Source organism: Panthera leo, chromosome D3 (genome assembly GCF_018350215.1).
Source record: "Panthera leo isolate Ple1 chromosome D3, P.leo_Ple1_pat1.1, whole genome shotgun sequence".
Classification (NCBI taxonomy): Eukaryota; Metazoa; Chordata; class Mammalia; order Carnivora; family Felidae; genus Panthera; species Panthera leo.
The window spans coordinates 56,351,891-56,378,571 of NC_056690.1; the positions used below are offsets into that span (position 1 = coordinate 56,351,891).

At 40.6% G+C, this 26,681-nt stretch overlaps 1 protein-coding gene and 1 long non-coding RNA gene across 24 annotated transcripts in view; one reads left to right on the top strand and one right to left on the bottom strand.

Annotated features, from left to right (window-relative positions):
* Positions 1 to 26,681, top strand: part of DTNA (dystrobrevin alpha) — a 354,755-nt gene that overhangs the window by 303,866 nt on the left and 24,208 nt on the right. For 19 of the 23 annotated variants that reach the window (XM_042909764.1, XM_042909771.1, XM_042909773.1 and 16 more), the window contains 4 exons: positions 10,055 to 10,142; positions 12,160 to 12,257; positions 16,735 to 16,848; positions 24,815 to 24,911. In XM_042909764.1, coding sequence (XP_042765698.1) covers positions 10,055 to 10,142; positions 12,160 to 12,257; positions 16,735 to 16,848; positions 24,815 to 24,911 — 397 coding nt within the window. The remainder of the gene's footprint in view (positions 1 to 10,054; positions 10,143 to 12,159; positions 12,258 to 16,734; positions 16,849 to 24,814; positions 24,912 to 26,681) is intronic. The other 4 variants (XM_042909766.1, XM_042909777.1, XM_042909779.1 and 1 more) reach the window with 1 other exon arrangement.
* LOC122203203 lies at positions 12,153 to 26,666 on the bottom strand. The gene is made up of 3 exons (XR_006195083.1): positions 26,533 to 26,666; positions 24,033 to 24,172; positions 12,153 to 12,240 (listed from the first exon to the last, which is right to left on the bottom strand). It is a non-coding gene; the product is annotated as an uncharacterized LOC122203203 (long non-coding RNA).

Here is a 26,681-nt window from a genome sequence, read left to right on the forward strand (position 1 = left end):
TCACCTTCTCTGTCATAATAGTTATAATGCTTCACCATCATTCAACTCTGGTGAGATATGTCAGGGTTATAATCCTAACAGCTACCGTTTTTTAAAACACATGCTTCCTGCTAAGCACTGTGTCAAAACCTTATTTACATAATTTCTCCTAGCCCTTAATGTAAGCCTGTAGAGTAAATACATTCATCCCCATTTTGTAGATCAGGAAAGGTATCAGTTTACAGAGTTCACATGACTCTCCCACAGTCATACAGCTACAAAACAGTGGATCCAGGATTTAACCTACCTCATCCCAAACACCTAACTACTATGCTACATTGCCTCTTATATAACCTACATAAACAGAAAGCCCTCCAGAAAGCTTTTCGTGACACTGCTCCCCACTGCATCTACCCTATATCTATTTCCTGAAGTTGCAAATCCTACTACGTTATTTTTATTTCATTTTGACAGATATTTTGAGCACATACTAGTAATAGGAATGGTGATTGTGTTACCATTTTTGTATTTAGTCTATGCATTGTTGTTTCCCATTGTAATTACAATCTTCAAAAGAGTAGGAATTTTGTCTTCAGTCTCTTGTATCTCATCATGGCAACCTGGATATGAATAATACATTTTACATTACTGGAGTACTTTGAAAATTACAGAACCCTTTCTTACACATTATTTGCTCATCAAAGCTCTATAAGTTTGGATATTATCAATTCTCTTTCACTGAGAAGTAAATGCTAGCTCTGACACATTAAGAGACTTATCCAACGTCACATGCTAGCAAGGGCTTGCACAGAGGTCTTCTGACACTGGGTCCCATCTATTTTCCACCCCATTCTTCAGGCTCCCTATCTGCACATCCTTCATGAGATGGTCTACAGATAGGAACCTAACTGCTGTTCTTGATTAAAATATTTGTTTTGTCATTATTCATGTATGCTCCTGCTTAACTCTGGGGGACTTTTCCCCATACTAAGGACTTAACACAATGGGAAACTGACTCATTTGTAAATAGTCTGCTGCTAAATTAGAGAAACCCTTGTGTTCCTGCTGGTTCTGATGTCAGATAAGCCAAATAAATTAACTGTGGCTCAAGGGAGAATTCCTGCTGTCTTCCTAATTCAGTGAAGTCTTAAAAGCTTTAACGGTTTTCAGCCACCTTTTCCAATGGGGGAGAAGGGATATCAAAATGTAATGAGTTGAGGGCTTTTTCTGCCCTTCCCTAAAGCTTATCAAGTGCTGGCCTTGCTAGTGGTTTATTGGGACCAACTGATGGGCAGACTAAGAAGATGGGAAACCAGCCCAGAACTTCCAACTCTACCCAACTCTACCCAACTCTAATTATATCCTTGATACCGTATGCATAAGCTTCTGACATAGTACTCTCAGCTCTGAAAAGACCCCCCTCTGTAAGGGAGAGAGTGCAGTTAAAGGCTACAGTCTATCCTTTGATGTCATGATCAATTACTGTCACTTAATTAGACCCCTGATTGCACATAAATAGGTTAAAATTTTTTCTGCTTATGTTTTTCTCTTAAGAAAATTTATTTAAATAATTTTTATATTGTATAAATATCCATACCAATAAATTATATATTTGATTCCATTTCTGGATTTCATAGATGGGGTCTAAATTATTATCGACTTGCCTGCTTAAAACCTTTTAATAGATTTCTACTGCACTTGGTTTGCACCCCAGCCCTGACCATGGCCTACAGGCCTGTGCATGACCCAACCCTTGCCTAGCCCCATACCAGCCTCAGTGTCATGGGCTTCTCCCAACTCAGTCACAATACTTAGCAGCATCCACTTTGATCAGTCCTACAAACAGTTCCTAAAACTGCCTCAAGACCATGTTACTAGTTCTACCCTATACCAAGAACATTCTTCCCATTTGACCCTTGACATCGCCTGCCATACACCCATGCTCTGACCTCCCTTACATGTATGTAAAGGCTGCTTCTCTGGCTTTAAACTCAGATTAAAGGCATCTCCTTAAGTAGGTCTCCCATACTAGTCTCTATCATGGCCTACCATTTATTTCATTCTTTCCAGAACTGCAATCATTGGTTGATAAGTTGGTTGGTTGATTAGTTTACCAGCTATCTTCGCTGTGAAGCAGGGAGTTTCTCTGACTTGTTCATTGCCATATCTCTGACACCTAACACAGAGCCTGGCGCACAGTAGGTGCACAATAAATATCTGTTAATGTCATGGGATATTGATAGTGCTATCGGTATAAAATTCCCTCTCACCCTAAACAAAATTATTAGAAGTTCTTGGCAAATCTTTTTTACTAGTAAAATAAAGATTTCTACTTTTAAAATAAATCACTATTATAAATTAGCCCTTTAGTTGAACATTTTGTGTAAGAGTATAAAGTAGGTGAAAAAGCAAAGTATTCAGCTTTGCCTATGGAGCAGTGGTAAACCTGGGTAACCTAAGTATCAACAATTCACTGACATGGGGAAAATGACTGATGGGGGGCAAAGAAAAAAGAAAAACTAAAAGTGATATTGAGAAAGAATCTATTTGTCACTTTAACGTTCTCTGATTTCTTCCACTTTGTATTCGTTTTCTAGAGCTACTATAACAAAATACCACAGACTTTGTATCTTTGACAACAGAAATTTATTTTCTCACAGTTCTGGAGGCTGGAGGTCCAAGACCAAAGTGCCGGCAGGGCTGGTTTCTCCTGAGGTCCCTCTCCTTGGCCTCAGATGGCTGCCATCTTGCCGTGTTCTTACATGGCCTTTTTTCTGTGCAGAAACATCTCTAGCTCTTTTCCTCTTCTTATAAGGACACCAATCATATTGGCTTAGGGCCCCACCCCTATGACCTCATTTTACCTTAGTTAACCTCTTTAAAAGACCTACTCCAAATACGGTCACATTCTGAGGCACTGGGAGTTGGGGCTTCAACACATGAATTTTGGGGAAGACACAATTCAATCCATGACAACATCAACACTAAATCCGCTGAAGTGTATGCCTTTAATATTTTTAATATGTAAGCTAAAATTTGACCCTTTTCAGTAAAGGTTGATTTTGAAAAATGTAAATGTGTTGCAGTCTGTTGAAAGAAAAAAATTATTATCAGCACTCACTGAAAGTATCTCTTTTATATGAGTTTTCATTTCCGTATTAATACTATTTTTTTTCTTCCATAAGATGTTTAGGAGTTTCAGGTATAAAACAAGACTCCTGAGAAAGGTATTCCCTTAGAATTCTAGAAATATCAATCTGAAGAATATCATACCACCAGCGTGCATATCTGCATTGACTACATTGTACACAGAAGTTTTCTCAGAATACTCAGATGGGAAATTGATTTTAAGATGAGCTCATTTCTCGGGGCCCCTGGGTGGCTCAGTCAGTTGAGTGTTTGACTTCAGCTCAGGTCATGGTCTCACAGCTTGTGAGTTCAAGCCCCGTGTTGGGCCCTGTGCTGACAGCCTGGAGCCTGCTTCAGATTCTGTGTCTCCCTCTCTCTTTGCCCCTACCCTACTCGCACTCTGTCTCTCTCTGTCAAAAATAAATAAACATTTTTTTAACTTTATAAAAAAAAAGATGAGTTCATTCCTCTGATTCTAATACATTTTCAGTTTCCATGGAAAACAAGAGAGACACTACCAATCCGATGAGGTCATTGATGCAAATTAGCTAGTGTAGAACTAGGCACATGGGGGAATGACTCAATAGTGATTCCTTATTTAATTTTGAATAGGATTAAAGGCATACAATAAAGTAGATTTAAAATCTCCTATTGTAAAACCTGTCCATTATAATATGGTAGAAAAAAATGATAGCTCATGGGTATTCATCAATATTGTTAACTGGATGACCTTCAGAGTATGTTTTCTCCAAATGCGCTCAAATAAAGAACTTGGCATGGGACCTGGTCTCATATGTTGCTTGATAAATTGTATAAAAGGGACATTTGCGGGGCGCCTGGGTGGCTTGGTCGGTTAAGCGTCCGACTTCGGCTCAGGTCATGATCTCACGGGCTGTGAGTTCGAGCCCCGCGTCGGGCTCTGTGCTGACAGCTCAGAGCCTGGAGCCTGTTTCAGATTCTGTGTCTCCCTCTCTCTCTGCCCCTCCCCTGTTCATGCTGTGTCTCTCTCTGTCTCAAAAATAAATAAAAACGTTAAAAAATAAATAAATAAATAAATAAATAAATAAAAGGGACATTTGATTACAAATAAATGGCAGTGTTGCCACTTTGGGGAAACAAGAGAAAGCTGTCACTGTTCAGCTAACTCGTCCCTCTGTTTAGGAAATCAGAAATGTAAAGTCCCCCTAGTGCTTCCGTAAAATCTTTCATTGATTCAACTAAATGGTCTTACTTCTTTTTTGGTATACCCTAGAATACTGGCCAGTAACCAACCAAACGTTCGAGAGCAAAAAGCTAAGTTATAGGTAAGGAGATGATCATGCAAAAATGATTATAGTGAGACAGTGTTACCTGCTTTGTAGAGGTAAAAGTAAAAGGAATACTCCCATAGAGTCTCACCGTGTGCCCTGGCACTGCTCTAAACGGTACATAATAATCCTCCCAGCACACCAGGAGGTATATTATCACTATATCCCTGTATTATAGGTGAAAGAACTGAAGCACAGAAAGGTTAAGTGATTTGCCCAAGGTCACACAGCTTGTAACTAAGAGGGCTGAGGTTTGAATTCAGAAATGATCCAGTCCCACCTCGCACCCACTCTTATATATCATTCCTATCTGTATTCACCCCTAAGAGTAAGCATTTCTTCTGAGTGGGAGCTTACCTTTTTCAGATACCATCATCTGCTCTCCTAATCTTTAAAACAACAACAGAATTTGAACCAAAGAGAATTTGCCATGACTGCAGGTGGGGAAGATCTGATGTTGATAAATATGGAAGAGTGTAATGACATTTCTGTGAACCTTAACACCTAAAAAGAGCAGATAGGGAATCTGCATCCGGCAACTGAGTGTATCTTGATTCCAGTTCCGCCAAATGTGAATACTTCACAGTTCAATTTTAGACGGCATGGTTAGTGTTAAAGTACTGTGTTTTATCTTTACCCTTCTGATTTTCCCAGTGTTGAGAATGCACGCAGAGCCAAGAAGGATATAGAAACGTGGACCAAAGTCCATGACGCTGCAAGCCAGAGAGCTAACCTGTGTTTGTTCTTTTGTCCAACTAACGCTTAGGCACTTCCTGCTGTGTTCCAAGTGCTGTGCTAAACATTCAAGATCTAATGGTGACAAAATGGAACCATTCTTTCCTCAAAAAAGCTACAGTTTAGTAAAGGATAAAGACAAGTGAAAAAGCAATGAAAAAGCAAAGGGTAACAGGTACAATAAGGGCAGTGAGATGCCGTGGGATATGTGAGGAGCAAAATCCCGAATTTAGAGGTTGGAAGTGAGGGTAGGAAATGGCAGCTGAAGCCAACAGCAGGATGATGAGGAATCGGCCAAGTGGAAGCGGGTGGAGGAGGCAGAGAGATCGTTCAGAGCAGAGAAAATGTGGAACTTCTTGAGGAACTTGACCAGGTAAGGCTGCTAGAGTACCAGGCGTAAAGGATGAAGCTAGATTATGCAGGACCTTCTGAGTCTTATGGAGGAGTTTGAAAACTGAGAACCCATTGAAAGATTTTATGCATAGGAATGTTACAGCCAAATTCATTTTTAAAAGATCACCGACCACAGGATGCAAAATGAATTGGAGGGAAGACTAAGTCTAAAATGGGAAGAACCTATTGAGAGGGCTTCATGACAATTCTGGATGACAGTGGCCTGGAACACACCCGTGACCATTGGAACGGAAGGAAATGGAGAGTTTGAAGAGGGTAGAATGCATGGCCTTGGTGTTACAACAGTGAGCTGATAAAGTCAGGGTGTCGATAAAGGAGTTTGAAGGCATCCCTATAAGGATGCCATTATCCTGGTAAGTTTTATCATTTTTATCCAGGAAGATTGCCATTTCATGATTTCCTATCTTTTCCTTTTAAGCCAGTCGTTAAAGAGACACCAGTTGAAGCTTTGAGAGTTAGTTCATTTCCCTCCACGTTCGTTAGTCCCCTAAAACCACTTCTTGGGCCCCAGAATCACTTTGCTCCTTTCCGCCCCACCTTTCTTCTGCTCACTGTGCTCCCAAAGGCCTGAACGGGCTCTATTCCCATAGCATGTTGCTCTCAACCAACTGCGAAACAACCTGATCAAGTAAACCTCCACTTCAGGGCGACTAGGAATGCCTTCTCAAGCGGTAATCCTCCTCTCAGCTGTTTGCATTTTAATAGAAGAGTAGTGCCTGAGGCCCAGTGGCCTTAAAAAATTAATCTCTGGTGATAAAATTCCTTTCACCCGTTCAGGAAGATGGAAAAATATTAAGAGAAAACTTAGAAGTATTTCCGCTGCCCTTTAGACCACATTAGTATTTGGTTGACTGTCCTGCCTGGGAAGTCAGTACAGGCTTGTAGAGAAACCAAAGAAATGTGAACAAACCCTGGGTTCCCAGAAACCTTTGCTAAATCACAGTTTAGTAGGCCCTACCTCAGCCGAGGCCACTTAAGTTTCTTAGGATGCCATTTTGAATCACTAGCAACACACAATGGCCATGTATTTAAGGTAGAAAGTGGAGAGCTTTCAAAATAATAGATTTTTCTGCTCTGAAATACAGTCTACACAGCAGCCACTTTTCAATTCATCATGGTCTTGTAGCAAGATTACTGATTATAAAGTCTTGAAATGAATAGCCAGGGATGGAGAAAGCGTTGGAATCGGTATTTCTCTAACGATTTGGGGATTATTGGCCATTCATTTTCAGCTATTTGTAATTGGAGTCTTGAAATAATGGAATTTATCAGAGGAATGCCTCATTCACCCTTGTATAATTTGAACATACTAAAATGGCACATGTGGACTCATAAATCGTTTGTGTGCACAAAGGGGTAATATATCACTCCACCCCTCATTCACTCAGGGCTGGGGGAGGGAAGGCATGGAAGTATGAGTTATAGCTTACTAGACAGGATCCCATAACTTCACGTCTTACATCTCCAAGAGGCTTTTTTAATGTAGCCTTTATATTATTTATACTTGCTGGTCATTCATGATAAAAGGCACTTTTATCATGAGGTTTTTTATCAGTTTTTTTTATTATTTATTTATCAAAACACACGCAAATGTTTTTGACAAAGTCACTTTCAGGCAAACAGATCATTGCTCTGGGCTAAGAGCAGCGGCCCTGTTGTCTACACAGACTGTGCTGAAATTAGGCATATTATTTCTAATACCAGCCAGAAATGATAAACATGTTAAAATCAAATTAAATTGTTTTCTTTGTGGGGTAGTTTTATGTTTAAAGTGAACACACTGTGACTTTTTTATTAAAGCGATGACAAGAAATTCAGTTATTATTTTTAACCACTACAGAGTACAGACATTGTGTTATAGAGACAAACATCTGCTTTATGGCATCAGTTCTCCAGAACTAACACCTTTTGCTGTTAGAATTATTTCTTACTCCAAGTCTTTGTTATGCTGATTGAAATCTCAATCTCTGGGGATTGGTACCACACATATGTGAGCCTGGAACCTAGAATTTTCTGTGTTAAGGAATGTTTATAAAATATCGTAGATGCTGTATGGATATCAAATACTCATAAAAAATTATTTCTTTTATATGGTTTACATTTGGGGTTTTTTTCATGTGTTTAGATTTTCCATTTTATTCTCAAGATCTTCTAGATCCTTGCCACTGAAAGTTTTGTCCTTAGACCAGCAGTATCAGTGTATCTTGGAAGCTTCCATAGGAATGCAGGTTCTCAGGTTCTACCCCATGCAACCTACCCTATCACCCCCAGCTACAGAACGAGAAAGTACATTTTTTACAAGATCTCCGAGTCATACGTATGTACGCTAATACTTGAAAAGCCCTACTCTACATGGTTGTTGGATGGGAGTATTTTGAAGGAGACATGAATCATGAATGAATCTGAACAGGTTGCTTAAGAAGCAGAATAATGTGTTCTAGGCATCGTATTAGCTTGATGTGTTTTACATGCATTATCTCCTATGGACAAAAGGAAAAGAGAAGAGTTTTTATTGAGGGTAGAGAAGTGACTTAGTAAATGTAGATATTCAGGAATATTCTACGTGGTTATTGTAGCCCAGAGAAAAGGGCTAAATCTAAAGTGGAAGTATTCAGGATAACAACAGGTATAGTTTACACGTGTGAGGAGTATAGACTGGTACAGAGATGATGGATACAGGAATGTTTTCTGAATGATAAGAGACGATGTTACAGGAATGGATTCAGCCAGCCAGGGAAGAGCGATTTGGAAGTGACACAGCTAATATTCTGGAAGCACATAATGATGTTCACTCACCTTCTCACTTTTGAACAAAAATTAAAAGACTGGGTTGCATATTTACTTTATGTGTGAACATACATGTAAATAATATACGTGCATGTTGCTTCTTGTGGATTCAAGTCTTTGCAGTGGATGATTCTTACAAGCTTACCACTGGCATAGAAGTGTGTTACTTTCAGTGTATACTCATGAGTAATGACCTTTTTTCTTTAAGAATCATGGGCGGGGAATATAAATGGAGGAGAATATATTTAAGGATGAGAGAAACTAGTTTCTATTCTTGATTCTGACCCGGTACTCACCATGATAACCGATAAGCCAAACTGTAACCATCTAGCCGGTTAACAGCATTGGCATTACTGGTATGTTTCATAGAAACTTTTTAATGGCATGCAAAACTTACTCTTAAGTGAAGGGCCTTCTCAAATACGGGGGAGTTGATAATGCGTCTATTTGCTTTAGTTTTTTTAGGGACTCAGATCATCCTTATTCTAGTATTAACAATCTACAATTATGAGAGACAATAAACAATTCCCATTAATGTCATTAGAAGCCACTCCTATAATTCCACTGCTCTAGAAGTAAATAGAAAATGGCAAGTTACCTGGGTAGTAATATTATAGTTAACAGTTTGTATTAGTTATCTATTGCCTCGTAACTAATTGTCCAAAAACTTAGCAGCTTAATGGAACAAACATTTACTATCCCACAGTGGGTCAGGAATCCGGCATGGTGCCTGTGACTCAAGGCTTGTCATGTGGTTGCAATCAAGCTGTTAGCTGGGGCTGCTATCTTATCTAAAGGGCCTATGTGTGGGATTTCATTCACAAGGTTATTATTGCCTAGCTTTGGTTCTTTATCACATGGGCCTTTCCATGGGCTGCTTTATGACATGGCAGCTAGCTTCCCACAGAGCAAGCCATCCAATGAGCTCAAGAGAGAGAAATCATACTCAGGATGGAAACCATGGTCTTAATCTTGAAAGTGACATTCCATTACTTCTGTCCATGAAACTGAATAGAAACTGACTGTTTCTATTCATTAAGAGCAAGCCAGTAAGTCCAGCCCATACTAAAGGAGGAGGATTACACACACAAGGGTGAATACCAGGAGGTAGGTATCACTGCAGGCTGACCACAACTGGGTTTGGTTTTTGTTTTTTTGGTTTTTTTTTTGGTGCTTCCATATTTTCTGACATGCCCATTGTGGACATGTATTTCTTATGTAATAAGGAAGTAAAAATGTTAAAGGCAATAAAACTGAAGAGAAAATATTACTTTTTAAAGTTTTATTTATTTATTTATTTATTTATTTGAGAGAGAGAGAGAGAGAGCATACAGGAGGAACAGAGAAAGAGAGAGAGAGAGAGAGAGAGAGAGAGAGAGAATCCCAAGCAGGCTCCTTGCTGTCAGCACAGAAAAAGAGAAAATATTCTTTTATCAGAAATGTTGATGAGAAAAGTAACTTGTTTGGAGTTTTCTTAGTAAGACATTTAATTGACTGAAGACAGGATTTATTAACGCAACTTCCTGGCCACGTGTTAGATCGTGCCATGAATCCACGTCTGAGATCGTGAACCTAACAGGGTTTCATATAGCTTTCAAATTTTTACACCGAAAAATTGAAATAGCAAGTGCCTCTGGTGGTAATATACATCCATCCGTCTTTCTCACTGCCTCACGGTCTTCTTCTTGCTCTGTTCTCAATAGCATGCTTGAGAGTTCGAACCGGCTCGATGAAGAACACAGACTGATCGCCAGGTACGCGGCAAGACTGGCAGCAGAGTCCGCTTCGTCTGTAAGTAGTTTGAGTGAGAGTCTGTCATGTTCACTGTTATCCTTACAGTTGGTGCGACGACAGCAAAGCTGAGAACTTGTTACTGTGTGACCTGCAGGACCTAAACACGAGCCTTCTACTTCTATTTTTCACTGTCCGGCTATGGGTCTGGTGTGGCATAAATCGTAGCTTTAGGTATTCTGTTACAACACTGCTGAACCAGCCCAACACCGGTGTGTCTGGATAATTCCTGATCAGTTAAGAGAAAGAGGAATGACTCAAATCCACAACTGGCTCAGATAAGTTTCCACTTTTATCGATATGTAGTATATACAAGAAACAGAAAACTATGTACTGAAATCAGAGGAAAAACCTGGATCACAGCTCGAAGCTGCCATTCACTAGGCTTAGCTACGGGAAGTCATTTAGGATATAAAACATAGGACCCCGAATCCTTTGTTAGCAACACAAATCACTTCTTTGTTAAAAGAAATGCCAATTAAAAAATCATAGAAAAGCTTTATGAGAGCCAGACATTTACCAAGCTTAATCTTTCTACAGTCAGGTGTCTGGACATTAAAAAGCAGGCTGAGTTTTTTCATTTCTGGGGGCGTAGGCAATTGATGCCATTTTTAAAAGCTTGGCATTCTTTAGTGGAAAGATTAATTGTGATTTTTTTTTTTTAATTTGTTTAAAAACCAGTTGAGGAACTTCTAAAATGTACTGTAGAGCAAAGAAAGCAAAGCGCAGGGAACTATACATAATCTGACTGTTTTTATAAAAAATGACAAATTAAACCTTCATTAAATGCACACATACATGTACATATATAAATACAGTATGTGATTACATGTATATACATATGTAAATGTACATACATATGTAAAAGTTGACTTTTATTTGGAAATATGGAAATCAATCTATCCTTGTTGTAAAAAATCTTCTTGGGGTACCTGGGTGGCTCAGTCGGTTAAATGTCCAACTTCAGCTCAAGTCATGATCTCACAGTTCATGAGTTTGAGTCCCGAGTCAGGCTTTGGAATCTGTGACTCCCTCTTTCTCTGCCCCTCTCCTACTCACACTATGTCTCTCTCTGTCTGTCAAAAAATAAATAAATGTTAAAAAAATTTTTTTTTAAATCCTCTTGTAATTATAATCAATGTATTGTGTAAAAGAACTCATTTGATACAATAATACTTTGATTTTACAACAAAAAATACGTCTATAAATATACATATGTATATATGTATTTACATATAATCATAGGCCGTATTTATATATATGTATATATGTATGTGTATTTAGTCAGGGAAATTTGCATATATATATAATTTGTTAAGATTAATTTCTGTGTATGTGTATATATATGTATATATATATATATATGTGTGTATATATATATATATATAGAGAGAGAGAGAGAGAATGGAGAAAGCTGTGACTGCATATACACTAGTTGTTAAAACATGACCAGGAGTGATGAGTGTTATGCCATGAATGTGGAGGAAGGATGTATATATCCATTAATGTAAAATTACATACATGAATAAAGAAATGCTAATAAGTATGTTGACCAAAAGAAGAAAAGAAAATCCTATTAACTGTGATTTTCAAACCATGACATTTTTTTATTGTGCGTTACAGTGATTGAACAGTAATTCTAGAGAGGTATCTCAACAGGGAAGTATTTTTTACACCCACCTACACTGAGAGAACTGTCACAGTGGGGACAGCACAGCAAGAATGAAATCGCTCCCAAAGACTTCAAGTCAGAAAGCTACAAGACTGTGTCTTCTACGTTTTGTGTGTTTGCCTGCCAGGGAATTCTGTTCTGCTTCTGCTCGCAGAGGCGTCCCCCCAGATTCACAGAGAAGTCGGTCCTTAGGAGATGAATGGCAATTTCATGTATTTGCTTTTCCTGTTTTGATAGAAATAGTTTTTTTTCTTTCCTGTCTGCATATCTCATGATTCCTGTCTCCTCACACACATGTGGGTTTCCATTCCCAATGTTAAACAGCATAAACCACATGTTTTACAGCAGCCGACGCAGCAGAGAAGTGCTCCTGACATCTCCTTCACCATTGATGCGAATAAGCAACAGAGGCAGCTGATCGCAGAGCTAGAAAACAAGAACAGGTAAGGCTTTTTAGACATGCTGGCTTTTTTGATCAGAGTGTGTGTTCACTGAAAACTTATAGGTATGCTTTAAAATGTCCAGGTTTTTCAGCTGTATGCATATTTAAAGGACGATGTCTTTAGTCAGTGATATTGGCGTCTGAGAAGCTCGTCTTTAGATTTTAGATCTTCAAAAGCTTCATGAGAAAACATACATACAGTTCTGAGATATCAGTGCAATTAATGTTTCCTCTCTAGACAGTATCATTTCCCTTTTACTGACGTGCTTGTTTTTGTTGAAAGTTTATTTATTGTGAGAGAAAGAGAGAGAGTGGGAGCAGAGGGTGGGGCAGAGGGAGAGGGGAGAGAGAAAACCAAGCAGCCCCAACTTGGGGCTCTACCTCACCAACTGTGAGATCATGACCTGAGCCAAAATTAAGAGTAGGACGCTTAACTCGCTGAGCCACCCTGGTGCCCCAACACGCCTGTTTTTGTTAAGGAGCTGTCTCATTCAGAAGGGCCCTCCTGAGTGCCACCCAGAGACAAACAGAAGGCTCTTCTAAAAGAGGCATTTGGAAGTCGCCCGGGTGACTCAGTCGGTTAGCGTCCGACCCGTGGTTTTGGCTCAGCTATGATCTCACGGTTTGTGAGTTCTAGCCCCACGTCGGGCTCCGCGCTGGCAGAGTAGAGCCTGCTTAGGATCCCCTCTCCCTCTCTCTCTGCCCCTACCCTGCTTGTGCTCTCTCTTCCTCTCTCTCAAGATAAATAAACTTTTAAATAAGCAAATCAGGCATTTGGGCTGACACCACTGTCCCCCAGTTGTTGGAGCCAAACACCTCCATGCCCAAGTCCATCAGCAGGACTCTGTCTATTCGACACAGACTGATTCTCAGCCGACCCCCACAACATATCCCAGACTGTCCACTCCGTTTCCACCATTAGCAGCAGCCCAACCTGTCACTGTGTAAAACACAAGTCATATCATGTTATTTTATGTTCAAAACCCTCTGATGGGTTTCTGTCACACTTCGACTGAAACCTACCCTTCTTACCGTGGTCTGCAAGGTCTAACCTGGGCTGATGCCTGCCTACCTTGCCAGCCTCAGCAAATCCTGCTCAGTGTGCTCCTGCTCACCTCTTTCCTTGCAGCCTGTGTTCTCTAAAGTTCTAAACTGTTCTCTGAAGTTCTAAACAGTCTAAACTGTTCTCTCAGTTTAGGGCGCTCTTCCTTAGGGTCGCTGCATGGGCAGGCCCTTCTCATCATTCAGGTCTTGCCTCACAAGTCCTCCCGTCGAATCGTTCCCACTACCTCCTGCGCCAGGAACCGCTCTCTATCACAGCTCCTGGTATGCGTGTGAGACATCACTATCTGAAATAATTGCATCTATGTGTCTGTTTCCTTCTTCCCTGACTGAAATGGAAGTTCTTTGAGAACAGAGACCATGCCAAAGGGCCTCTGGGTTCTAGGCCCATGGTTAGGATGTTGCAGAAGCTCAGTAAATATATATTGAGTGAGAAAAATAATTAATTACAGAGTTAGATCTCAAACTCAATACTGAGTAGGTCCAACATGGGAGCAACGTGTACATTCTAGATCTCTTAGAAGAGCACCAAACTGTCTTAACACTGAATCCCAATCTTTTTTTTAATTTTTTTTAATGTTTATGTTTGAGAGAGACAGAGAAACAGAGCATGAGTAGGGGAGGGGCAGAGAGAAAGAGGGAGACAGAATCCAAAGCAGGCTCCAGGCTCTGAGCTGTCAGCACGGAGCCCGACGTGGGGCTTGAACTCATGAGCCATGAGATCATGACCCGAGCGGAAGTCGGATGCTTAACCAACCGAGGCACCCAGGCGCCCCCACTGAATCCCATTCTTAAACACTGATGTCACTTCTGAGATCAAACTGAATAAAGGAGGAGGTCCTGATCCTTGTTTCATGCCTATAGAGTTTGACGTGAGAATTTAGGGATAAATGGTCAAAGTGTTTTTTCACATTCTATGATAAAAATTAAAAAGAAGGTGCAGACTTGGTTGGCATATTTTCCTGTTCTTAGAAAGAGAAAAAGACTACAGTGAAAACTCCCAAGCCCACAAATATCTTATCTTGGTTGCAGTGTTTACCTGCTCTCCTACCTCTCCAAAGCACTTTATTTTCCCTTCAAATCCTCTGCTTCCACTCAGCATGAGGTGAAATCAGGACCTCCTTTAAGGAAATACCCCAGTGACATCGGCCCCCACGCGGAATTCCAGAATCAGCTAGGAGCACCATGGATGTTCCAATGGCCCCAGCTATGCTGTGCTACCAGTCTTACTGCTTGTTTCCAAGACGTTTCTGGATGTTGTACTCTGAATGCGTGTTTGTAGGACCAGAGAGAGAATAAAGAAATGGGAATGAGAAGAGATGGCAGAAAGAGAAGTTTGTCCTGTCTCTTAGTCCTTTCGTGGCCCACAGAGTTCCCCACACCATGCCTGAAGAGCATCTAGTCCGTCCTGAACTCATTTGTCTAAACCGGTGGCTTCATGCCCTCCAAGGACCCCAGAACCACGTCCCAGAAGCTTATCCAGGTCAACTTCTGCACTGTAGGAATTCGCCCTTGGAATCCCGTGGTCTCCAAGGTGACAATGAACCCACTAATCAGATCTCTGAGCTTCAGGGGAGGTTAGAGTTCCTCACTTCACTCCATGACTACTCTGGGTGATTCATGGACTTTTCAGCCATGATTGTTAGAAGATAATGCTTCCTCATAGCACACTTGGAAGAACTGATTGGGATTGGTATTAGGAGTAGCAGTAGTCTTTACATTATATGACATAAATCACAGCCTGCATAGGCTAAACCTGTCAGAGCAAACACCAAAGACAGAGGGAGTCAGATATCCATGGCCTCTGGAGCTAACCGCCTGGGTTCAAATCACCTCTACCACCTACTTGTTATTGAACTTGGGCAAGTCTTTTAACTGGTCTGTGCTTTGATTTCCTTATTCATGAAACAGATAATAGCAGGACCTATATACAATTTTTATGAGGATTCAATAAAAGAAGATTAAAGAGGAGAGCATAGTTCCTGGGGAGAGGCTAAGAACTCAGTACTCTTTACAGATCTTACCATAATTTTTCTTATCAGAGCTGCTTCTCTCTTTTCCTTCCTTAAGCTAAATGCTGCATCATGGTTCTGTCCTTGGAACTGACAAGGAGAACAAGTGGGAGTCATAGAATGTCAGGATGTTAGTCCTGGCGGAGAACTTCGAAATCTCAGCTTTACTGATTTTCAGGCCCTGTGGGACCTGGGATCTCTATAGAGGTCTGAAGAAGGGGAAGAAGGGCTTGCGGCAGGGCTTTCTTTCACCAGAACAGGCTCCCTTTTAACCATTTGACGTATTGAGTTTCCATAGAAAATTTGTCTTAAAGTTTTCCACCAGGGAATGCCAAAGGGGGACAGAAAAAGGTGGAAAACCCCTGAATTATAGTTCAGTCTCCTCACTATACCCGTGAGAGAGGTAGTAACTGATAATGAGCTTCTTAATGCTGGTATGTTTATGAAGCAGGCAGTTGTAAATCAGCCTTTCGGATGGAAAGCCATCGCCCTTGCTCACCAAGTTCACCTTCCATTCCTTATTCCTTAGTGCTTTGTTCTTATTGTCTGTCTTTTGTGCGTTTTGCTGGATGGAAGACTGACCCCTCCCCCAAGAATATGTGTCTTGTAACCTTGCTTAATGGCTTCAAACTCACTTAGGGATAATTTGCCTTGCATAGGTCACCTATCCTTTATGGCGGCCTAATGTTCACCTCAGTGCAGGGCAGCCCAGGCTCCGACATCAATAATAGACTGACACATCTCACCCCTGACAGGGGTCACGCCAATCGCACTCTTATGTCACACACTCAATTACAGTGAATCCTTTTAAAAGCACTTTCCTTCCAAGGCTACCCTCATTGAGATCCATTGTTGAGGCTGAAAATGGTAAGAATAAGAAAAAAAATTTTGGCCTAACCGGGGGCTTCTCCGATAAATTCAGTGAGGGGAATGTCATTCCCGGTGAGAGGATGGGGTTATTTAGTTTTGTGAAATGAGCACCATTTATCCTGTTTTCCCTCCAAGCACCTCTTAGCCGGTAGCTGCAATGACTTGATGGTGTCAGGCTGTGATCAGAAATAATCGGAAGATATATTTTTGCTCCTAACCAGCACACTTTTCAAAGTTGAACACGTTACCGCAGCATTATGTTACTTAGTAGAGCGATTATCAGGTCCTGGTGAGAACACTCAGCTTGAAGTCTCCAACAACATACTGCAGAGTTTGAACGTGCTGGGGCTGAGGTCAGCCTTCCGTTGTCCGTAACACCCATCTAGCTACAGCCAGTCCCTCATAAACACCGTTGGGTAGTGAGACTTTCTTCTGCTCCCAAACATAGGGTGACCGCCCCCCTCGGATGTTAGCATCCTGGGTATCCTGGAAGTTAACTGACCCTAGTTTCTTACCTTCTTCCTCTCTCCCAAGAGAAATCTTACAGGAGATCCAGAGGCTGCGGCTAGAGCATGAACAAGCTTCTCAGCCCACTCCAGAGAAGGCACAGCAAAACCCCACTCTGCTGGCAGAACTCCGGCTTCTCAGGTAAGAGAGGAGCCCAAGGCCTCTTGGGAAATGTAAGTGACTGGGATCTTCCAAAAGTCTAATGGCGTCCAGCCAGAAAACAGTCCTTAGCCACCATAGCTGCTGACATGCTTGCTTTTTCTTTTAAAAAAAATTTTTTAATGTTTATTTATTTTTGAGGGAGAGAGAGTGGGGGGGGTGGTGCAGAGAGAGAGGGGGAGACACAGAATCCAAAGCAGGCTCCAGGCTCTGAGCTGTGAGCACAGAGCCCGCCGTGGGGCTCAAACTCACAAACCATGAGATCATGACCTGAGCTGAAGTCAGACACTTAACTGACCGAGCCCCCAGACACCCCTGTTTCTTTTTTAATAGCACAGGCCTATTCACTGAGATTTGGGGGTTTTAAGGAGCTGCTGTGTATATTTTATTCTTTCATGTGACACAGTGAAGGGGAAACAGCATTCTTTACAAACAAAATCTCTCACTGAAAAAAATTTGAACTCAACTCTTTCTAGTTATTTGCACTATCGACAATGTGTTTATGATACAAGTGATCAACGCAACAAACACAGAAACAGCTAAATAAACATCACAGGCTTTTACATTTAAAAATTTACCTGTGACCCACAAAAAAGGAGTCTGATTTTCTCTCAATCTTGGTCCGTAAAAGCTTCACATGCAAACCTTAAAAAATAGACCTCATACCTTCTTGTTCTGCTAATGAATTAAAACACCTGCTGTTGTCTAGTCCGGCACCATAAAACATTTGAGTTTGAAAGGCCCTTAGAAGGTTCCACCCTTGAATTTCAGTGCACTTTTCAGAGTCAGGAAGGTAGAGAATAGCTAATGACTCCTGCTGTGCTCATGTGCAAAAGGATGGGGGGTGGCTGTGGGCTTCACCTCAGACCGGCTTAGCACCATGCCTTGAAATATGACACATACTCAAACCTATGTGTGTAGCAAACAGCACAAACATAAATTCAAAGGCATTGCTTCATAGGAATGTCCTATTTCACAAGGCACTTTTAGTTGTTAGCAGATATAACATTCTTTCCATCTTCCAGTTTCAGTGCCAGATTCCAGGTATATCTTACTCTGAGGGATACTTTTTATAGCAAGTACAGATGCCTCTTCTCAGAAACCCTTGTCATCATTAGAGCACCATTAACTTCTTCCAGACAAAATGACTAAATTAAGCAGCTTCTGGATGGTTATGTTTGGATTTTACCAAGTTCCTATTGATTGTAGTCATGGATGTTTCCGGGGGTTCCATCCCAGCCCTGCTCTTCAGACACATGCATGACAAGGCACCACAGCACATCTGGCCCAGGCTGCAGGCCCTGCCTGCTCTCAGGGAGGCCCCATTCTCCCTCTCTCCAGGCCCGTGCACCTGCCTAGACGGCAGAGCCACCAAAGGCATGAGTTATGGAAAGGTGATCTATGGAACCGGCAACTTGTGGGCGCTGCTTGATGTGAAAGGATCATGTCATACTTTCGAATAACTAAAGAATTTAGTGGAAGAAACAGAAACACTTCCTTTTCAAACTATATAATCTCTGGTCCTTCCTTCAGGGAGATGTATTAGAAGTCCTTGCATGTTCTACTACATGTCACCCAGGTGGGATGAAAGTGGAAAGAAGGAAAAGGTGACATTCTATATCATTATCCTCAAAGGCATATAAAAGTAAATGCCTGCTCGAAAGAAAATTTGCCTACGAGGACTATGTAGGCCCTCCCAGCTCACAAGCTGTGAGTCGAACTTACACAGAAACATAACTGAATAAACCAATTTGGAAGTGGAGTGATCATTCATCTCCACATCTAGGTACCTTGTCTCCTGAAATGTTCTTTATGCCTCTTCCGTTGAGTGTCCCATTCTCTGTTGGAGGGATGATGACTAGGAATTTTTCATAAACATTTTCATCAGATCACCTGTTAGCATTTGCTTTCGAAAGTATTTGGTTCCATTTGGGTGATGCCATCCAGGAAGGCTTCTTGATGTACCTGGGTCACTGATGATAGTTTTCCAACTGATACATCTTCCCTCCTTGGCATTGCTATCTTGGAATAGACTGATAGTTCTAACCACCCTCCTGGCCCTGACTTGTGGGCATTCCCATATCCCCAGCTGAGCCCAAACCCATGCTAAGGAGTCTGTCTCTGTGAAAAACTTCAGTGTTTTGGTTGCTCCCTGTCAGCTGGTGGCCCATGCCTGAAGCTAGAGGCCTGAGGCCCGAGACACCTAAATCCCAACTGCCTCCATATTCTACACATTTCTTCTACCTGGAAGAAGAAGGAATGCCCTCCCTTAAAGGCTATTTCTCTAGATCCTTATAAGCCATTAATTCTCTGGTAAGCATTTTCATGACTTGGAGATTTCACAGATACCCTGACATCCTAGGTCAAGAAACCTGCTTTGGGTATTCTAACTTTTATCCTTTAGTCGTTTCAGACTCCAAAACAATGGCTTCTTGCGCAGTTACTTTGGCCTTTGTTCACACTGAGGAGTGGCCACATGCAGCAGCCACAGGAACTCCTTGGACAGAGATCTTCTCCGTCCATTACAACCTTCTGGTGTCTCTTATTGAGAAACCAACAGGGAAATTTCTTTCAGCTGGGGAATGGATGAGGGGAGACAGGAGCAGAGCTCAGCTTTTCATTAATGCAGTTCATTTTTATCGTAAGAGCACTATGACCTTTCTAAATAATCACATTTTCCTTTTTACATCAGCCACAAGAAAGCTGAAAGCCAAGTTTGCAACCCAGATCTGACAACCAAGTGGGGTTATATGATAGGCATTTCTGTGTGCTAATCTGACGCTCCCTAGGCACTAAACTCTATAATACACTGTCCCGGGTAATTGCTGTAACAAACCCAGGAGATAGACACTATTATTGTACTCTTTTTATAGATATGGAAACTGAGATTCACAGAAGTTAAATAATTTGCCCAAGATCCCACACAATGAGTAGCACATGTGGATTCCATCTCCTTTTCTTGGGTCTTAGTCATCTCCTGCTGGACTGTTATTACTCACTTAATTGATTCCTGGCCCCTGATCCATCTACACCACTAGCAGATTTATCATCCCTCATTTTATTATTCATTTAGTTCATTCAGCAAATATTTCTAAAACGCAGGATGCCCACAGTTGAATTGAAAAAGATACTGTCCTGGTCCCACAGAATGTGTGGTCCAGTAGGAAAATGACATAAATCAAATAAGCACACAAATGAGAATATAATTACAAACTGAGATAAAGACTATTAGGAGTCTTGCTTTTAAATAGAGACATTATAATAATAAAGATCAGAGCAGAAATAAACAATATAGAATCTAAAAAAACTGTAGAGCAGATCAATGAAACCAAGAGTTGGTTTTTTGAAAAAATAAAGAGAGACATTATAATCCAACCTGCCCTTCACTGTGGTCAAAGAAGGTTACCACGAAGAGGGATTGTTTGAGTTGAAGGATGAAGGATGAATGGGAACAGGGATTAAGGGTGGCAGAGGGGCTAAAACAGCAGAGAAAGGGTCTCCTGGAAGATAGAGGCCATAGGTCCAAAAACCAAATGGCAGGAGCGAATGTGGCACTTTTTTAGGAAATGAAAGGTCTATAGACCTAGAATGCAGTGAATGAAAGTGTATACGGAAAGAGACAGAGCTGACGATGAAGGTGGGGGTAGACGGTGACACTGTGTGGCCTTACAGACCTTCTCAAGGATATTGCTGTTAATCCGACAATAGAAGCCATAGAAGGGGGAAGAACTGCATGTCCAGTCCACACAGCAGATTACAATGTAAAGTCAGGTTCACATGAATCAGAGATCTTACTCCAGCATGGAGATTTACTAGTAACTTCAAGAATACAGGCAACCAAGAGGCACCGATAAAGCAGAGAAAGGTCTGGAACATTCCACATAGTTCCTGAGGTCTTTCCTTTTCTACATTGGGTGGAGTTTTGGAGGGAGTTTTGCAAGGTTATCTAGCAAGCCTTCCTTAAATTTTTACCACCATATGGAACTGGACGTCTTCTTCAGTGTTACCACGTGCAGCAATTTGTTCATATTTTTATTGTACGCTCACCATCGTCGTCTTGAACTTCTTTCTCCTCCTCTTTCGCTCAAGGACAAAAACTGTATCCTACTCATTATTTTATTTACAGTGTCTTAAAAGTGCCAAATGGATGTTTGTGGCATGAATGGATAAGCTGCAAAACGATTAAGAGATAGCTAAAGAACTGTGTTTGCAAAGACAATACCATCTTCTAGGATAAAACATTTATTAAAACTGTGAAGGAACTAACTTCACACTACAAATCTCAAAGAGGAAAAACATATAATTTCCATATCTATACCTTGCAAAAAAAATAAGCACTTTATTTTATACCCCCGAAATTACATTCTTTTCAATGTGTATAAAATTATTTTTCAAGAAAACTTGCGGGGCGCCTGGGTGGCTCAGTCGGTTAAGCGTCCGACTTTGGCTCAGGTCATGATCTCGCAGTTTGTGAGTTCGGGCCCCGCATTGGGCTCTGTGCTGACAGCTCAGAGCCTGGAGCCTGCTTCGGATTCTGTGTCTCCGTCTCTCTCTGCCCCTCCCCAACTTGTGCTCTGTCTCTCTCTATCAAAAATAAATAAAATGTAAAAAAAACAACAACAACTTGCTAATTAAGGTAACTTCGTGTTCTATTAATTAGAAATGAAAGTGTAACCTCTGGTGTAAGTCTGGTTTCCAGAGTTGAATTTAATAGACCAGCTTAATTTTTAAATTATTTTTGGGAAATAACATAAAGCTGAATACTTTTTGTTTTACCATATGATGATACATTTTTTTAAGTTTATTTATTTATTTATTTTGAGAGAGAGAGCAGGGGTGGAGCAAAGAGAGAGGGAGCAGAAAGAGAGGGAGAGAGAGAATCCCAAGCAGGCTCTGCACTGTCAGCATGGAGCCCGACGCAGGACTCCAAGTCATGAACTGTGAGATCATGACCTGAGCCAAAACCAACAGCTGGATGCTCAATTGACTAAGTCATCCCTATAGGGATATATTATTAAAATTACCATCATCTCTTATCACAACAGTTTCATGAATGACAGTATATTTTTTTAACTTTTTATTTTGAAAAAATTTAAGAGTTGTAAGAAAATCACAATGGATGTCCTTATATACTTCACCTAGAGATAACAAACATATTACTACACCCTTCTCTATCTCCCTATATAAGCTTATATATATATATGTATGTATATATGTATATGTATAGCATACATATTTTTGATGAGTCATTTTGAGAGTAAGTTGCAGACATCATAACCCTTTACCACTAAGTATTTCTGTGTATATTTCCTATGTAAAAATGTATTGTCTTACATAACCATGGCACCATCATCAAATTCAGAAAAGTTGATATTATTATCTCATATATGATCTATATTAAAATTTTGCCTGTTGTCCCAACATTGTCCTAAGAGAAAATAGGTTTTAAAGTACATTCAAGGGGCACCTGGGAGGTTCCGTCAGTCGGTCAAGCATTCAGCTTCAGCTCAGGTCATGATCTCACGGCTGGTGAGTTTAAGCCCCACATCAGTCTCTGTGCCGACAGCTCGGAGCCTGGAACCTGCTTCAGATTCTGTGTCTCCCTCTCTCTCTGCCGCTCCCCCACTCACACTCCATCTATCTCTCTCAAAAATAAACATTAAAAAATATATATATATCATATATATTATTTAAAAAACACACGCAAAATTAGAAATTATCAGGCAGAATCTCAAAATAAAAGACATTCCTTTTACAGAGGTATACATTTAGCTCTATGAAAATAAAATCACTACTTAGTCCTTGTTTTCTTGTTCCCACTTGGAACCATGGAAGCTACACCACAAATATGTTAATCAGACCCACATTTGGTAGCCACTTATAGAGAAGATTAAATAAAGACATTATTACATGAAATTCTTTTTTTTTTTAATTTTTTTTTAATGTTTATTCATTCCTGAGAGAGACAGAGACAGAGTACGAGCAGGGGAGGGGCAGAGAGAGAGGGAGACACAGAATCCGGAGCAGGCTCCAGGCTCTGAGCTGTCAGCACAGAGCCTGATGCGGGACCCAAACTCACAAACCGCGAGATCATGACCTGAGCCCAAGTCGGACACTCAACCAACTAGGCCACCCAGACGCCCCGTGAAATTCTTTTAATTGAATTTAATCAATGCATGAAAGAGTAGATGTCATGTTTTGAAAGATTACTACTTATAAGAAAACTGTACAAACAAGTTTTTTTTTAATTGTTGATTAATTCTAAATTAATACCAGTTAACTTTTCCGCATAGTTTTTAGATGCCTATCTTAGTATTTTTTACCTACAATATTAGAATTTACTGCAACCCTCTTCGCAAAGTGCTCCTATGACCAAAAGTCCAAAAATTACAAAACAGTATCTAGAAGAAAACTGGAAATACGTCAGAAACATTATCTATCCTTCTACCAACCCCTACCATGGATATATTTGGGACACCATGTGCAGACAAGGTCAAAGATAAAACAGCTAGTGGATTTGTCATTGACGAATATTTTTGAATGGAGTAAGACTTTCAAAATTAGAATGTTGCAGCCCAGGAAGACAAAGACTAAAATAAGATACCATTAAAATCTATAAAATCATGATGTCCCTTGTCCTTCAGGATTCAGAAAAGAGGCAATTGTAAAAGAAAAAGGAATGTTCTGGGAGTAAGTAAGCCTTGAATGGCAATAAAAGCCAAAAATATAAATATATTCAAAAAGCGTTGAGGGATGTTTATAAATTTTAAATTCATAATTCATTAGAGAAACCTGAATCAAAGCAAATTAGGAATGTTTCATTTATATCCATAACCTGTGCTCCCCCCAAAATATCTTTCAATTGGATGAGTCATTGACCTAAGTCAGTGTGACATTTTCATACTGTCAGTTTTTCATTTCAGAGTCTCTGCTACAGTGACCCTTAATCTTATGCCTGTGCCATTGAGACTAGGCACATCCATTCATACATTAACACATGGTTAAAGCAGTCACACATTTTTAAAATATAAGTTCCAATATCTAAAACTCAGACAGAAGCCTTTGGAGCACGGGGGGGGAAATTGTGTATATTATTCACTAATGATCATGAAATAATAGATTTGAAATTGACTTGAAAAGTACACATATACATCAGAAATACGAACCGTTAATATTCTTCTCCATACTGTTTCATTTCTTTTCCCTCTTTTAAAGATATTCTTGGTACCTCTCAGTGTCAATATAAATGATGGAGTATAGATTGTCCTTTGTGGTTTCCATTCTTGCTGACAGTTTAATAGAAGTTCTGCAAAACAAACAAAATTAAACAAACACACATCTTACAGGTTATTTTCAGTTGGAACAATTGTGTAGGAACTCCTATAAAGTCAAACCCAAACCAGAAAACTTCAATTGACTATAAAAACTCTGTACTATGAATATTTCACCTCTCAAAGGTACCATATTGCATACTAAGAATGGAAGAAATGAAAAATAAACTTTCAAACTCCAATTTCCAAATACTAGGGTAATCGGTATGCCCTTTGAGATTTACAGAAGCGTCCTTGGTTTCGGAAGATCTGTGGGATTGACCTTTTTCGGTGACAGTTTGGTTTCTGTTTGTTGTCTTAAGGGAGCCCAATGGCATCGCACAAGGCCCAGAACATACTAAGCATTCAGAAAAGATTTCATTGACTGGTTAATTCAGGGTAGAAGGGGAAGTATATCCAAGAGGATTTTAATTCATCTGTGTTTTGGTATGACTTCTAACAAACAAATGTACACCTCAAGCTGTAACTGTTCGTTCATTTGACATTTCCCTGCCTGGAAACCACATCAGAGATCAGAGATGCCCTTTTTCTGGCGGTCTACTAGTGTCACAAGACTTGGAAGTGTGATCAGCTCAGTGGGTTGAATGCTGTTCTGATGATGACTACTTCTTTCTTAGACAGCGCAAGGACGAGCTGGAACAGAGAATGTCTGCTCTCCAGGAGAGCCGGAGAGAGCTAATGGTCCAGTTAGAAGGTCTCATGAAGCTACTAAAGGTAAGACATTTCAAATAAATATTTCCTAGACCTGTGACTATGGCATTTGTAAAAATCGTTCACACATAATGTGCAATGATTTCTCCAATTACTATATGTGATTTTCCCCAAGATACGGCTTCAGTCCCAGATGTAGGATCTTTTCTTAGATATGTCCAATGATAGCAGTCAGTTATCAGGCTCATTCTTATCCATTTCCTGGAACCAGACTACTGAGGACCCTCATAGGACAACTTCTTGGCTTATTTCCAGTTCCTATGTCCTTGAAAGTACTAAAACTGGATTTATTCAGGAATATTGTACATTTAATAGCTTCGGAAGTTCTGAATAAAGTGAGCAGAAGCTAATGCTTCTGCAAGATGAAGATATAGCCATAATTTTGGAGATTATAGTTTTATTAAGAGGAGTAACTAACTGATCATTTCAGTGAGGTATTTTCTCTCATCTGTGAGGCTTTAGTCACGTAACTTCCATGACTCTCAAGTACGAACTGTAAACAGGAATACCCCCTTAGCTCTCTGCGGGTAGAGTGTTTAATAAGATGATCCAGGGAAGTCCTCTGCAGAGCGCTGTAATCTGTTAGTCTCACTGGGAAGTGGCCTTCTCCGTTTCATAAACCCCTATCCCCTTCTTCAGTATATACTAAATCACGTGTCAAGTCACAAGTAGGCTAATTATGGTCACATGGCCACAGTCGGCCCAGGAGAGGTGTCAGTGCTAGGTGGTCATCCCGCCTGAGGTAGACAAGCAGAAACCACTGCGGATTGGAACTGTGATATGCCAAAGGCGGGAACTGATACTGAAACTTGCCCGGTCCCTGGGGCAGCTCGTCTGTGAGACAGACGTCCATCCTTTCAGTCCCCGGATCCCTTGCATCCCCGACACACCATCATTTACTGTTTCGCCCTTCCTCTTTTTCTGTCTTTCCTTTTTTTTCTTTTCTTTTTTCATTGCTTTCTTTCTCTCTTCCTTCCTCCTTCCTATCTTTCTTTTATGTATTTAACAAATATTTGTTGAAACCTACTGTGTCCTAGCACTGGGCACACACTTACATATAAGTGCAACACTTCCTTCTTTGGTTTCCTTTGGTCTTTTTTTTTTTTTTTTTTCCCCTTAGACAACTTTTCCTGCCATCAGTGTTGGGAATGCTTTATCTTCACTAAACAAAATTTACTTTTCAGTATATTAGCCATGTAAAGTGTAGAACTCAGTTTTTGTTGTACTATATATATTGAGACAGGACTGGATAATGGATAGCCTCTCACTGTTTCTGCCCTGTTGTCTCATTTGATGATCCAGAAAAGCTCTTTCAGTTTTCCTTTTCAAATATACCAAATGAAGAGGGTCGATCTCATCTTTCCCTTCACTGAATGACAGGAAACCTGGAAAATAGCCCACTGCTTATATTCCTATAGCTTCTGTCACCACAGCAATGGGGTGGGGGTGGGGGTGGGGGTTGGGGGGGGGGGTTCTATTTACTGTCAGCCATCTTGGCATCGACCTGGCCTAACCCAGCACAGTCTGTTCTATCAGGATGTATAAACAGCAGGCTAGAGGGATAGATCGTGTGGAAAGGAGGATGGACATAGGAAGGAATGAGATGGTCTGTAGTCTCACATACCTAAATAGACCTGGGACTAAAGTCACTGAGGTAGGAGAGGCCGCCACCGAAGCTGTGTTGATGTTTCCCCCATCTTGCATTCCCTCACACTGTGTACGCGTTCTGCCTGGAACCCTGGGTAACCTAACTGTTATTGATTCAATCTTTCT